Below are 13,391 nucleotides of genomic sequence, written 5' to 3' on the forward strand. Positions count from 1 at the left end.
GGATGAGGCTGTGTTTCTTGCTGGTACTGGTTGCCATCTAGTGGAGAAAGAAAGGTAGAGCGGTTGTACATCCCACTTCAGGATTTTAAAGAGGAAGCAAGGCGGTGGTTTCACTGAACAAGTGCATACCTATTACCATCTGGTAAGAGGCTAATTCTTGGTGATTTACACGTGGTGTTTGTTCACAAGGAGATTGGATATTTTTTCAGCACAAGAAAATATAGTTGCACCTTATTTATTTCTGTTTGGTAAGGATGAATTTCACTCTGACCAACACTGCCTCTAGCATCTCTACAGTCTCTGACAGCCCTCTCTAGACTTACATATACTGAACATTATGTGCGTCCCTTTGGTGACACCAGGGGTCACAACTATGGCCCCCTATACTCCATTAGTTTGCAATCACTGGTCTAGGGATACAAAGGAAGAGGGATTTAGTCCCATAAATCCCATATATTCCTAGATGGCAGTTAACAAAAGGTCACATGACCGGTTTCAGCTCTGTTATAGATTTCTGATATCCGCGACTGTTGCTGACTGGTAGTTGGTAATGGCCATCATGGACAATGCTTGTGCACCTTCTATGATATCTACTGCAAACCAAGATGTGTTTTGATGTACAGTAAACCCCTGCTCCATCGCGGTTCAGTTTTTGCGGTCCCGGTATATTGCGTTTTTTTTTTGTAATGTTATTTTACTATATAAATCATTAAAAATGAAATATTTTTGTGTTTTCCATAGCTCTTGCTGTGTCTCTCAGTATCTTTTATGTGTTTAAATGAGTTTCTATTGTTTTAAAAGTGTGGTTAACCACTTTACCAACGGAGGATTTTGCTGTCTTACGTCCAGGCCACTTTTTGCGATTCGGTGCTGTGTGATTTTAACTGACAATTGCACGGTCGTGCGATGCCGTACCCAAACGAAATTTACGTCCTTTTTTTCCCACAAACAGAGCTTTCTTTTGGTGGTATTTGATCACCTGTGCGATTTTTACTTTTTGCGCTATAAACAAAAAAATAGCGTTTATTTTGAAAAAATAACAATATTTTAAACATTTTTTTTTATATAAAATTCCCCCCAAAAAAAATGTAAAAATCAAAATTGTTTTAAATTTTTCACCGATTTGTTTTCTGCTACCTATGTTTGGTAAAAAAAAATCACAATAAGCGTATTTTGATTGATTTGCGCAAAAGTTATTGCGTTTACTGACTAAGGGAAAGATTTCTGTCATTTTTGGTGGGTTTTTTTTTAACGAGTAATGGCGGCGATCTGCGATTTTTGTTGCGGGACTGCGACATTGCGGCGGACAGATCGGACCCTTGACTGACATTTTTGACACTTTTGGGGGTACCAGTGACATTACTGCAGTAATCAGTGCTATACATATGCACTGTTACTGTAAAAATGACACTGGCAGGGAAGGGGTTAATTTTATTGGAGAGGGAGGGGTTAATGTATGCCTGGTGCTTACTGACATGTGTGGGGGGAGGGGACTGTGTGACACAGGGACAGATCGCATGTTCAGCTATGCTGAACCCTGTAATCTGTCACTGTCTGTCACTTAGGAGATCCGCCCGCTTTGTTTAAACAAGGGGGCGGATCTCCACACTCGATTCCCCGACGATCGAGGAAGAGCAGCGGCGATCGCCGACGCTCCTCCCCTGGCCCGACTCCCGCTGTGACTGAGTATAGCGGGAGCGAGCCTCCGGCGGCGCGCGAGCGCCTCCTACAGGGGGAGGAGTCCAGCGACGTAGGTCTACGTCGCTGGACGGGATCGTGCCACATTGCCGCAGTAGTGTCAATGTGGGCAGTCGTAAAGTGGTTAAAGACCTTAAAATGTTTTTACACGTACAGTGACAGTAAAAAAAACATGCCTACAATGCATTTTAATAGGGTTTTTCTATTTTGCTGATTTTCACTTTTCGCGGCTGGGTCCGGAACGTAACCCCCGCAATGGAGGGGGGTTTACTGTATTGGTCTTCAGTCATATCATTAGTCACAGATGAGACAGGAAAGTTGCACAAGGACCTCATACATTTCAGATGAAGTAATCGCGTTGACAGATTTTATACAACAATATCCAAGTGGACAATGATCAGGAGAGGAACACTTTCCAAAGATTCACTGGCAAACTAGATCTAAAGTGACCTTGCTAAGCACATAATCATATTGTGTGTGTGAATCTTTGGTAGTAACTTATGAAAGAAAATAAAAACAGTTGGCCTTTGGATTATGACTTGAATTAATTTTGTGATCAGATAAAAATGTCGTACCTTGTCCTGCGGCACCACGTTCCAGTGAAATGCTTTGGTCCGCTTTATCATGTTGTGGCGAAGGGTAGGTAAAGGCGGAGGGGGAATATATGGAGGGGGGTAATGTGGAGATACCATCGTTTTTGGACTTTCTGGAAAGCCATTTGCATTCTTCAGTGGTTCTTTCACTTGGCTTGTGTCATCCGAAGGTAATAACATCGGTTTCGGACTATACATTGGGTCTTTATAAGGCTCAATAGGATTTTGCACCTCGCCGTTCGAGGTGGAGTCTTTCGGGCTAGGTGGTGGCTTTAACTGGTCACAAGGGAACCGTAAAGCCTCATACGGGTTACTCTGGGGAGAAGGACTCCGCTGACTCTGCCCACATTGTTCCTGAAGAAGGGACACCCAGTCATCCCTCATTGGTATGCTTTTTTCCAGGTTTCTGTTGTGTTCATTTACAGGTATGCGAAATCTTAGCAGAAAAAAATAGAAAAAAAAAAAAAAAAGATATGTTATGTTTTTTCAATCTAATAATATTTTTTACTAGAAATACACTTTGGGGTATATTCATAAAAAAAAATTCCCAGAGCTATTAGTCCTGTAAAACTGCAACTACATTTGTAGGGGGAAAAATCTAACATTATTAGGCTTTTTCTCTCCAGGTCGAATATTTTTCATTCATACAAAATTGCATGAATCGGGAAAATACCACCGTATGGCCACTAGCTGGAGCTGGCGATCATAGTAAATAATATATTTTTTGTTATGTTTTTTTCAATCTAATAATATTTTTTACTAGAAATACACTTTGGGGAATATTTATAAAAAAAATTCCCAGAGCTATTAGTCCTGTAAAACTGCATCTACATTTGTAGGGGGCAAAATCTAACATTATTAGGCTTTTTCTCTCCAGGTCGAATATTTTTCATTCATACAAAATAGCGTGAATTGGGGAAATACCAACGTATGGCCACTAGCTGGAGGTGACGATCATAGTAAATAATATATTTTTTTGTTCATATAATCATCAGCTCCATCTAGTGGCCATAAGGTTATTTTTTCCTGATTTTTGCTATAATTTTGAAGGAAGAACATCCGACCTCAAGAGAAAAATAGCCTAAAAATATTTGACTTTGCAGGTTTGCATAACAAATAGCTCTGCCTCCTTTTTTTTTTTTAAATATACTAATAGGTATTATAAGTAATATAAAAGCTATTTTGAAAATACTAAGCTGAACTAGTTAAAAAAAAGCACACTGCTGGTGATACCACTACCGCTACTACTACCACTACTGATAATAATAATAATAATAATCATTATTATTCATTATTATTATTATTATTACTATTATTATTATGAATATTATTACTATTATTATTATTACTATTTTAATAAGGGGACATAGCATTTTTTAAAATAACAATAAACAGGTATCTAAACACTCTGCAGCAAAGAGCTTGCAATTTAAAAGGAAAAGTAAAAATGTAAAAACAAAAAAAAGTATTTTTAAGAGAAAACTCCTTACTTTGTATCGCTTACAACTGCATTGCTCTCAATCAGTGAAAAAAATGAATCACCCTTTTTTTTTTATGCTAGAAGAGACCCATTTTCATCCAGATCAGGCAAAATTCCCCATTTTATCATTTTAAAAGACCGCACCAATAAATAAGCCTTTTATCTCATTTTCCTATCTGAATTTGCTTTCTTTCTGGCCCATTTACTCCCCAATAAAAAGGCAAAAATGTAATATTTCCACTTCACCGGTGACCATTAAATTAGCAAAGCCACAAAGGACTTACCGTTTTTGTTCTAGCAGACAACTGCAAAAAAAAAAAAATAGTATATATATATATATATATATATATATATATATATATATATATATATACTGTATATATATATATATATATATATATATATATATATATATATATACTGTATATATATATATATATATACATATATATACACACATTATCTCACAAAAGTGAGTTCCTCCCTTATATTTTTTTAAATATTTTGTTATATCTTTTCATGTGACAACACTGAAGAAATGACACTTTGCTACAATGTAAAGTAGTGAGTGTACAGCTTGTATAACAGTGTAAATTTGCTGACCCCTCAAAATAACTAAACACACAGCCATTAATGTCTAAACCGCTGCCAACAAAAGTGAGTGCACCCCTAAGTGAAAATGTCCAAATTGGGCCCAATTCGCCATTTTCGCTCCCCGGTGTCATGTGACTCGTTAGTGTTACAAGGTCTCAGGTGTGAATGGGGGGCAGGTGTGTTAAATTTGGTGTTATCGCTCTCACTCTCTCATACTGGTCACTGGAAGTTCAACATGGCACCTCATGGTAAAGAACTCTGAGGATCTGAAAAAAAGAATTCTTGCTCTACATAAAGATGGCCTAGGCTATAAGAAGATTGCCAAGACCCTGAAACTAAGCTGCAGCATGGTGGCCAAGACCATACAGCATTTTAACAGGACAGGTTCCACTCAGAACTGGCCTTGACATGGTCGACCAAAGAAGTTGAGTGCACATGCTCAGGGTCATATCCAGAGGTTGTCTTTGGGAAATAGATGTATGAGTGCTGCCAGCATTGCTGCAGAGGTTGAAGGGGTGGGGGGCCAGCCTGTCAGTGCTCAGACCATACGTCGCACACTGCATCAAATTGGTGTGCGTGGCTGTCGTCCCAGAAGGAAGCCTCTTCTAAACATAATGCACAAGAAAGCCCACAAACAGTTTGTTGAAGACAAGCAGACTAAGGACATGGATTACTGGAACCATGTCCTGTGGTCTGATGAGACCAAGATAAACTTATTTGGTTCAGATGGTGTCAAGCGTGTGTGGCGGCAACCAGGTGAGGAGTACAAAGACAAGTGTGTCTTGCCTACAGTCAAGCATGGTGGTGGGAGTGTCATGGCCTGGGGCTGCATGAGTGCTGCCGGCACTGGGGAGCTACAGTTCATTGAGGGAAGCTTGAATGCCAACATGTACTGTGACATACTAAAGCAGACCTCCACAACAACCACTGACTTGCTAAAGAAGCTGAGTTTTTGCTAAACTGAGAATTGCTAAACAATCATAAATCAAACTTTCACTTTTTAATACTTGGTTGCAAATCCTTTGCAGTCAATTACAGCCTGAAGTCTGGAATGCATAGACATCACCAGACGCTGGGTTTCATCCCTGGTGATGCTCTGCCAGGCCTCTACTGCAACTGTCTTCAGTTCCTGCTTGTTCTTGGGGCATTTTCCCTTCAGTTTTGTCTTCAGCAAGTGAAATGCATGCTCAATCGGATTCAGGTCAGGTGATTGACTTGGCCATTGCATAACATTGCACTTCTTTCCCTTAAAAAACTCTTTGGTTGCTTTCGCAGTATGCTTCGGGTCATTGTCCATCTGCACTGTGAAGCGCCGTCCAATGAGTTCTGAAGCATTTGGCTGAATATGAGCAGATAATATTGCCCGAAACACTTCAGAATTCATCCTGCTGCTTTTGTCAGCAGTCACATCATCAATAAATACAAGAGAACCAGTTCCATTGGCAGCCATACATGCCCACGCCATGACACTACCACCACCATGCTTCACTGATGAGGTGGTATGCTTTGGATCATGAGCAGTTCCTATCCTTCTCCATATTCTTCTCTTCCCATCACTCTGGTACAAGTTGATCTTGGTCTCATCTGCCCATAGGATGTAGGAATTACAACAGTTTGCATATGTGCCTCCTACTTTTTAAGGGACCAAAAGTAATGCGACAATTGGCTGCTCAGCTGTTCCATGGCCAGGTGTGTGTTATTCCCTCATTATCCCATTTACAAGGAGCAGATTAAAAGTCCAGAGTTCATTTCAAGTGTGCTATTTGCATGTGGAATCTGTTGCTGTCAACTCTCAATCTCAATCCAAAGAGCTGTCACTATAAGTGAAGCAAGCCATCATTAGGCTGAAAAAACAAAACAAACCCATTGGGGAGATAGCAAAAACATTAGGTGTGGCCAAATCAACTGTTTGGAACATCCTTAAAAAGAAAGAACGCACCGGTGAGCTCAGCGACACCAAAAGACACAGAAAACCACGGAAAACAACTGTGGTGGATGACCGAAGAATTCTTTCCCTGGTGAAGAAAACACCCTTCACAACAGTTCAAGAAAACTCTCCAGGAGGTAGGTGTATGTGTGTCAAAGTCAACAACCAAGAGAAGACTTCACCTGAGTGAATACAGAGGGTTCACCACAAGATGTAAACCATTGGTGAGCCTCAAAAACAGGAAGGCCAGATTAGAGTTTGCCAAACAACATCTAAAAAAGCCTTCACAGTTCTGGAACAACATCCTATGGACAGATGAGACTAAGATCAACTTGTACCAGAGTGATGGGAAGAGAAGAGTATGGAGAAGGAAAGGAACTGCTCATGATCCAAAGCATACCACCTCATCAGTGAAGCATGGTGGTGGTAGTGTCATGGCGTGGGCATGTATGGCTGCCAATGGAACTGGTTCTCTTGTATTTATTGAGGATTTGACTGCTGACAAAAGCAGCAGGATGAATTCTGAAGTGTTTCGGGCAATATTATCTGCTCATATTCAGCCAAAAACTTCAGAACTCATTGGACGGCACTTCACAGTGCAGATGGACAATGACCCGAAGCATACTGCCAAAGCAACCAAAGAGTTTTTTAAGGGAAAGAAGTGGAATGTTATGCAATGGCCAAGTCAATCACCTGACCTGAATCCGATTGAGCATGCATTTCACTTGCTGAAGACAAAACTGAAGGGAAAATGCCCCAAGAACAAGCAGGAACTGAAGACAGTTGCAGTAGAGGCCTGGCAGAGCATCACCAGGGATGAAACCCAGCGTCTGGTGATGTCTATGCGTTCCAGACTTCAGGCTGTAATTGACTGCAAAGGATTTGCAATCAAGTATTAAAAAGTGAACGTTTGATTTATGATTGTTAATCTGTCCCATTACTTTTGGTCCCTTAAAAAGTGGGAGGCACATATACAAACTGTTGTAATTCCTACACCGTTCACCTGATTTGGATGTAAATACCCTCAAATTAAAGCTGAAAGTATGCAGTTTAAGCACATCTTGTTTCATTTCAAATCCATTATGGTGGTGTATGGAGCCAAAAAGATTAGAATTGTGTTGATGTCCCAATATTTATGGACCTGACTGTATATATGTATATATATATATATATATATATACAGTATAAATATAAATACAGTATATAAAAAAAAGGATCAGTGCATATATATATATATATATATATAAAAGTAAAAAGAAAGAGAAGACTCAAACTGCGCTAGCTCATCATCCGACATATAGTTGCTCAAATAATATATACAAATAAAGCGCAGCGCTGAAAAAGATATGAAAAGACCAATAAAGAACTATAAATTATATTGTGAAACTGATACAAAATTGGTGAGTCCCAAGTGAAGAGGTGAAAGTGAACCATGACTTCCTCATAGGGCAACATCCAATGAGGAAGTCAAATTTGACAAAACACGTCAGGAACCACGCCATGTGCCATTTAACTTCATTCCTATTGTCTGTGCTGTTTTCAATGGATGTCTGTAAGTGTATATGTACCATCTTTTAATAAATTTCCTGTAAGCGGTTTTACACTATGTCTATGTCGTTTGGCTTTTCCCCACATATGAGTGTCTGATTGGGAGATCCAGCCATCCTCGTTCAAGACTACACGGTCATTTGTTGGAACATCCTGTGATGCAACCTCCGTTGGGGTGACCCATGGTTGATATCTAAGCCTTTATGACCCATTTGCTGTACAGTATTTTGGATCTACAACTTCTGGTGAGCGCATTCAATTTTTATCCCGATGGTGTGAGGACCTATCTGCTCCTTTGATCACTGATACCAGTTCTCTTTCACCTCTTCACTTGGGACTCACCAATATATATCAGTTTCACAATATAATTTATAGTTCTTTATTGGTCTTTTCATATGTTTTGCAGCGCTGCACTTTATTTGTATACATTATTAGTGCATATATATATATATGCTTTAAAAAATTGTCCCAAATCCATTGTAACTTTTCCGACGTACAAATAAATCTAGTTAAGGCTAAAAATATTATCAGATGGTTGTGCGGCTGTACTGGGAGGCCCAGTGCTGAATCTGACCTTTTCAGGCTGCGTTAATTGCTCGCATATTTCCGGCATGGGAGTTGAAAATTTGCCATGATTTGACTCAGCAATGTGTTGGCTGCTTCTCAGGATCGGTGCTGGTGGGGGAGGCCACAGAAACCGTCTTGCTCCCCGTGAGCGTCGGAGAACTTATATTTTTATATTTTTCTACATCCTCAGCAGGTGAAAGATCAAGACTTTCTTGAACGCACCTCTGTTTTTCCCTTTTTAATCCCCATAAGATGAAAAGTCAAACGTTGTTTTACCTTCCTGAGAAGAAGTTGAAACCCCCAACAAGTCAAAGCTCTCGGTGTAAATGTGGAACTTGAATTTGCTCAGCTTTATTGCAGGTAGATTTATTATTGTCAATTAAAAAAAAAAAAATCACATAGCTGTTCATTCATCAAAACTGTAATTAAATGCATTCTATGTGAATTGGCCAAGATCAAATATTCCTGGGCTATATCCTCTGATGATCGAATGTGAATGAAGAAAATTCTGCAATATGACCTCTAGATGGAGCTAAGGAGCATTCTTACTCCTATGGTAGTGAGGAAAATTCTGCAATATGACCTCTAGATGGAGCTAAGGAGCTTTCTTACTCCTATGGTAGTGAGGAAAATTCTGCAATATGACCTCTAGATGGAGCTAAGGAGCTTTCTTACTCCTATGGTAATGAGGAAAATTCTGCAATATGACCTCTAGATGGAGCTAAGGAGCATTCTTACTCCTATGGTAGTGAGGAAAATTCTGCAATATGACCTCTAGATGGAGCTAAGGAGCTTTTTTACTCCTATGGTAGTGAGGAAAATTCTGCAATATGACCTCTAGATGGAGCTAAGGAGCTTTCTTACTCCTATGGTAGTGAGGAAAATTCTGCAATATGACCTCTAGATGGAGCTAAGGAGCATTCTTACTCCTATGGTAGTGAGGAAAATTCTGCAATATGACCTCTAGATGGAGCTAAAGAGCTTTCTTATGCCCCATACACACGTGCAGATTATCTGCAGACTTTTGTCTGCAGACTTACCTTTTCTATGTAGGGCAAGGGCCTGCCGGATTGCATACAAATTGAAAATGTTTAGGTTTGACCTCATATTATATGGTTTTGGTAAGTCTGCAGACAAAAGTCTGCAGATAATCTGCACGTGTGTATGGGGCATTACTCCTATGGTAGTGAGGAAAATTCTGCAATATGACCTCTAGATGGAGCTAAGGAGCTTTCTTACTCCTATGGTAGTGAGGAAAATTCTGCAATATGACCTCTAGATGGAGCTAAGGAGCTTTCTTACTCCTATGGTAGTGAGGAAAATTCTGCAATATGACCTCTAGATGGAGCTAAGGAGCATTCTTACTCCTATGATAGTCAGCACCATCTAGTGGCCATAATGCAGTATTTTTCCCATTCACTAAATCGATGTGCAGAGAATATAGCCTGAGAAAATTTGAGTTTGCCCCATTCGCACAGAGCAAATATACTGTATATACAGTTTCAATGAATGAACACCTATGCAATTCTTTTTAAATACATCCCAAAATGAACCTTTCCATTGCCAGAGAATGTAATCATAGCCATACCCTTACATTCCACTCCATCAGTTGTTTCAAACGCACTCCTCCCTTTACACAGCCTGCAGTTACTGATATGCAGATTTTGACTTTTTTTCAAAAGTCAACAGCTAAGCCCTCCTCCTTTAAAACCACTAGCTTTGGTCAGTGGCTGATGCAGAGAGGTGTGCCTGTCATAGGAAGGGTGGTGCCTTTCATGCAGTCAGTAATTGAGGGCCTGATTTCTCCTTCTCTATGCTGTGCAAGAGTTAAAATGGTTGCATCATGTGCGATAAATAACGGTTTTGGGGGTTTTTGGTCACATTATTATTGATAAACGATAAGTAAAAGTGACATTTATAATTTTCCTACAATTTTGGCAAAAATCTAGAGATTTCTATACATTTTTGCCATTTCAGCAAAATGCATTGGAGTCACAAAGAATACCATTTTATTTTTTTTTCATGGGTAGAATGGTCTTTAATTGGCTCCAGGGGAGCCATCAGAAATATTGGGGCCCCTTACACAGGTTTAGGCCTGGGCCCCCCTGGGCTGACCACCAACATTCCCCAGGGCCCACTCACTGGAGTCCTTCAGTGCACCCACCTTTATTTTAGCACTCTTACAACTTAATATTTGAAAATGAACAGTGCATTCCAAGTCACCAGTGCATCTACTGACCTCTAAATAAGACCCCCTGGACACCTACCAACCTCTATATAAGACCCCCCAGACACCTGCCAACCTCTATTTAAGACTCCCTGGACACCTACCAACCTCTATTTAAGACCCCCCTGGACACCTACCAACCTCTTAAGCTTAATACAGCAACAAATATATGACATGTAGAAGATAGTGGAGCTTTTAAGGAGGTGAGGAGAAGATAGGGGCAGTGGGGGGGGGGGGGGGGGTGCATGCGGAGGTCAGAGCTGAAGAGAGGTGAAAGTGAGGTGTGGAATGCAGAGCTAAGCAGCTGTGGAAGAGGGCACTCTGTGTGTAGCGCATCTGAACTCTGCACTATGTATGCAGTGCACCCCCAAACTCTGGACTCTGTGTGTAGTGCATCTGAACTCTGCACTATATATGCAGTGCACCCCCGAACTCTGCACTCTGTGTGTAGTGCATCTGAACTCTGCACTATGTACGCAGTGCACCTCCAAACTCTGCACTCTGTGTGTAGCGCATCTGAACTCTGCACTATGTATGCAGTGCACCCCCAAACTCTGCACTCTGTGTGTAGCGCATCTGAGCTCTGCACTATGTATGCAGTGCACCCCCAAACTCTGTAGTCTGTGTGCAGCACATCTGAACTCTGCACTATGTATGCAGTGCACCCCTGAACTCTGCACTCTGTGTGTAGTGCATCTGAACTCTGCACTATGTATGCAGTGCACCCCGGAACTCTGCACTCTGTATGTAGCGCATCGGAACTCTGCACTATGTATGCAGTGCACCCCGGAACTCTGCACTCTGTATGTAGCGCATCTGAACTCTGCACTATGTATGCAGTGCACCCCCGAACTTTGCACTCTGTGTGTAGTGCATCTGAACTCTGCACTATGTATGCAGTGCACCCCTGAACTCTGCACTCTGTGTGTAGTGCATCTGAACTCTGCACTATGTATGCAGTGCACCCCCGAACTCTGCACTCTGTGTGTAGTGCATCTGAATGCTGCACTCTGTATGTAGTGCACCCCCGAACTCTGCACTCTGTGTGTAGTGCATCTGAACTCTGCACTATGTATGCAGTGCACCCCCGAACTCTGCACTCTGTGTGCAACCTCTCCCAATCTCTGCACTCTGTACATAATGCACTCCTGGTATTAAAAACCTTTTTGAGACCCTCGGTCCCTGAAATTTGACCACACCCACTATTTGATGCATTTTTGAGGGTGCACGTGTGTGTGTGGGGGGGGGGGGTGGTTTTGGGGGTCGTGGTTGAGTTCCTGTACCTATTTTGGCCCGGACAATTGAGATCACCGCAGATTCTGTGTCTTTATGAACTAGCTCACTGCATAACATGGACAAGAAACAGGTTCTTTTCCACGACCATATGTAGCACTGCCGCCCCCCCCCCCCCACAAGGACTGACAAATTTACACTTTATAGGTCCCCCTGAGATACCAGCACACTATAATGACAGAAACTAATCTTTCCTTCCTCGGCTTGTTCCAATAACCAGTCCAGGGGTATTTAGTTGTTTTGTGTTTATTATAAATTAGGGATAGGAGAAGGGAATAGTGAGATACTCCAACTTAACTATGCTCAATGGTTGAGGACTCCTATCTTCAGGTACAGCCAGGCTGTTGAATCACCCTGAATTTGTATTAAGTCTCTTTTGTTAGGATGACTTGGTGAACTAGAAATTATCTTCAGCACACTCTCACTAGTATCCTCTTTCTTTCCACTGCCGACACCTGTCCACTGACTATCCTACACGTGGGGTGGCCCCCCTCAGGTCAGGCCCCTTGACACGAGTCCCTGTACTCACGATACTGTGGTCCCAGGGTCTCTAGTGTCTCCCCCTCATTCAGCTCTCCTGGACCTCTGGGTTCAGCTCTTCTCATCTGTTCCTCCAGCCCTCAAGACGACCGCATGCCACTACTACAGAGGAGGAGACAGCCGCCCCCTCCCTCCGGGACTCCGCTCTCCAGCCAAAGTCCCCACAGCACATGTGCTCCTGGCTTTTATAGAGTATCCCAGAATGCACCGAGGCAACCTGCCCATCACCAGGACTGTATCAAAGCCTATGCACCCATTCGTCAGGTTCCCTCCCACTGTCCAACATGCCTCCCTATTGGACCAGCGTGAAACACTCTCCAGACGGAATGAATCGCATACTGAGCACACTGAGCAGACCTCACTAACAGATCCTGCTCTCTGGTAGGCTGAGAGCAATATAGATTTACCTGCAGCCACTCTGGTAAGCAGACAGAACCAAAACTATACTCTCTCACTAGCACCTACCTAGGAGGGTGCTACATGTACTTGCCCCTTTTTTGGGGAGATGCCGCACATTTATTACTACATTATTACTTATGATAAGGTTTTAACAATTTTTATCATGTTGTCCTAATACATATTCTACTTTTTATTACATTGAGTACTCTTTTTTTTCCTTTATGAGATTATTCGTGGCAACCTTTAACCTCTTTCGGATTGCCCGCCGCAGATATACTGCGGCAGGCTGGCCCTCCTGCCCGAACCTACAAAGCCCTACGTCGGTCGCGCGCTTGCAGCTAGGGGGCGAGCATGATCCCGCCCCCACTCGGCAGCGAGGACTCCGCGATCGCTCCCCGGTGAGAGAGAAGAACAGTCAGCTGTTGTAAGCACAGCTGACCGTTCTTCTCCCTGGAATGATCACAGAGCACCTGTGATCCTTCTATATAGGATCACAGGTCTCTATGGTCATTTCAAAAGCCCAAC

The 13,391-nt window shown here is 41.9% G+C and overlaps 1 protein-coding gene across 1 annotated transcript in view; it reads right to left on the reverse strand.

The window, feature by feature from the left end:
• LOC309566842 (uncharacterized protein) overlaps window positions 1-13,391 on the reverse strand; it is a 210,968-nt gene that overhangs the window by 103,994 nt on the left and 93,583 nt on the right. The window contains exon 7 of the mRNA XM_082272164.1: window positions 2,274-2,727. Within this exon, the coding sequence (XP_082128290.1) occupies window positions 2,274-2,727 (454 nt within the window). The remainder of the gene's footprint in view (window positions 1-2,273; window positions 2,728-13,391) is intronic.

Source organism: Pelophylax lessonae (genome assembly GCF_965119305.1).
Source record: "Pelophylax lessonae genome assembly, chromosome: 11".
NCBI classification, from domain to species: domain Eukaryota; kingdom Metazoa; phylum Chordata; class Amphibia; order Anura; family Ranidae; genus Pelophylax; species Pelophylax lessonae.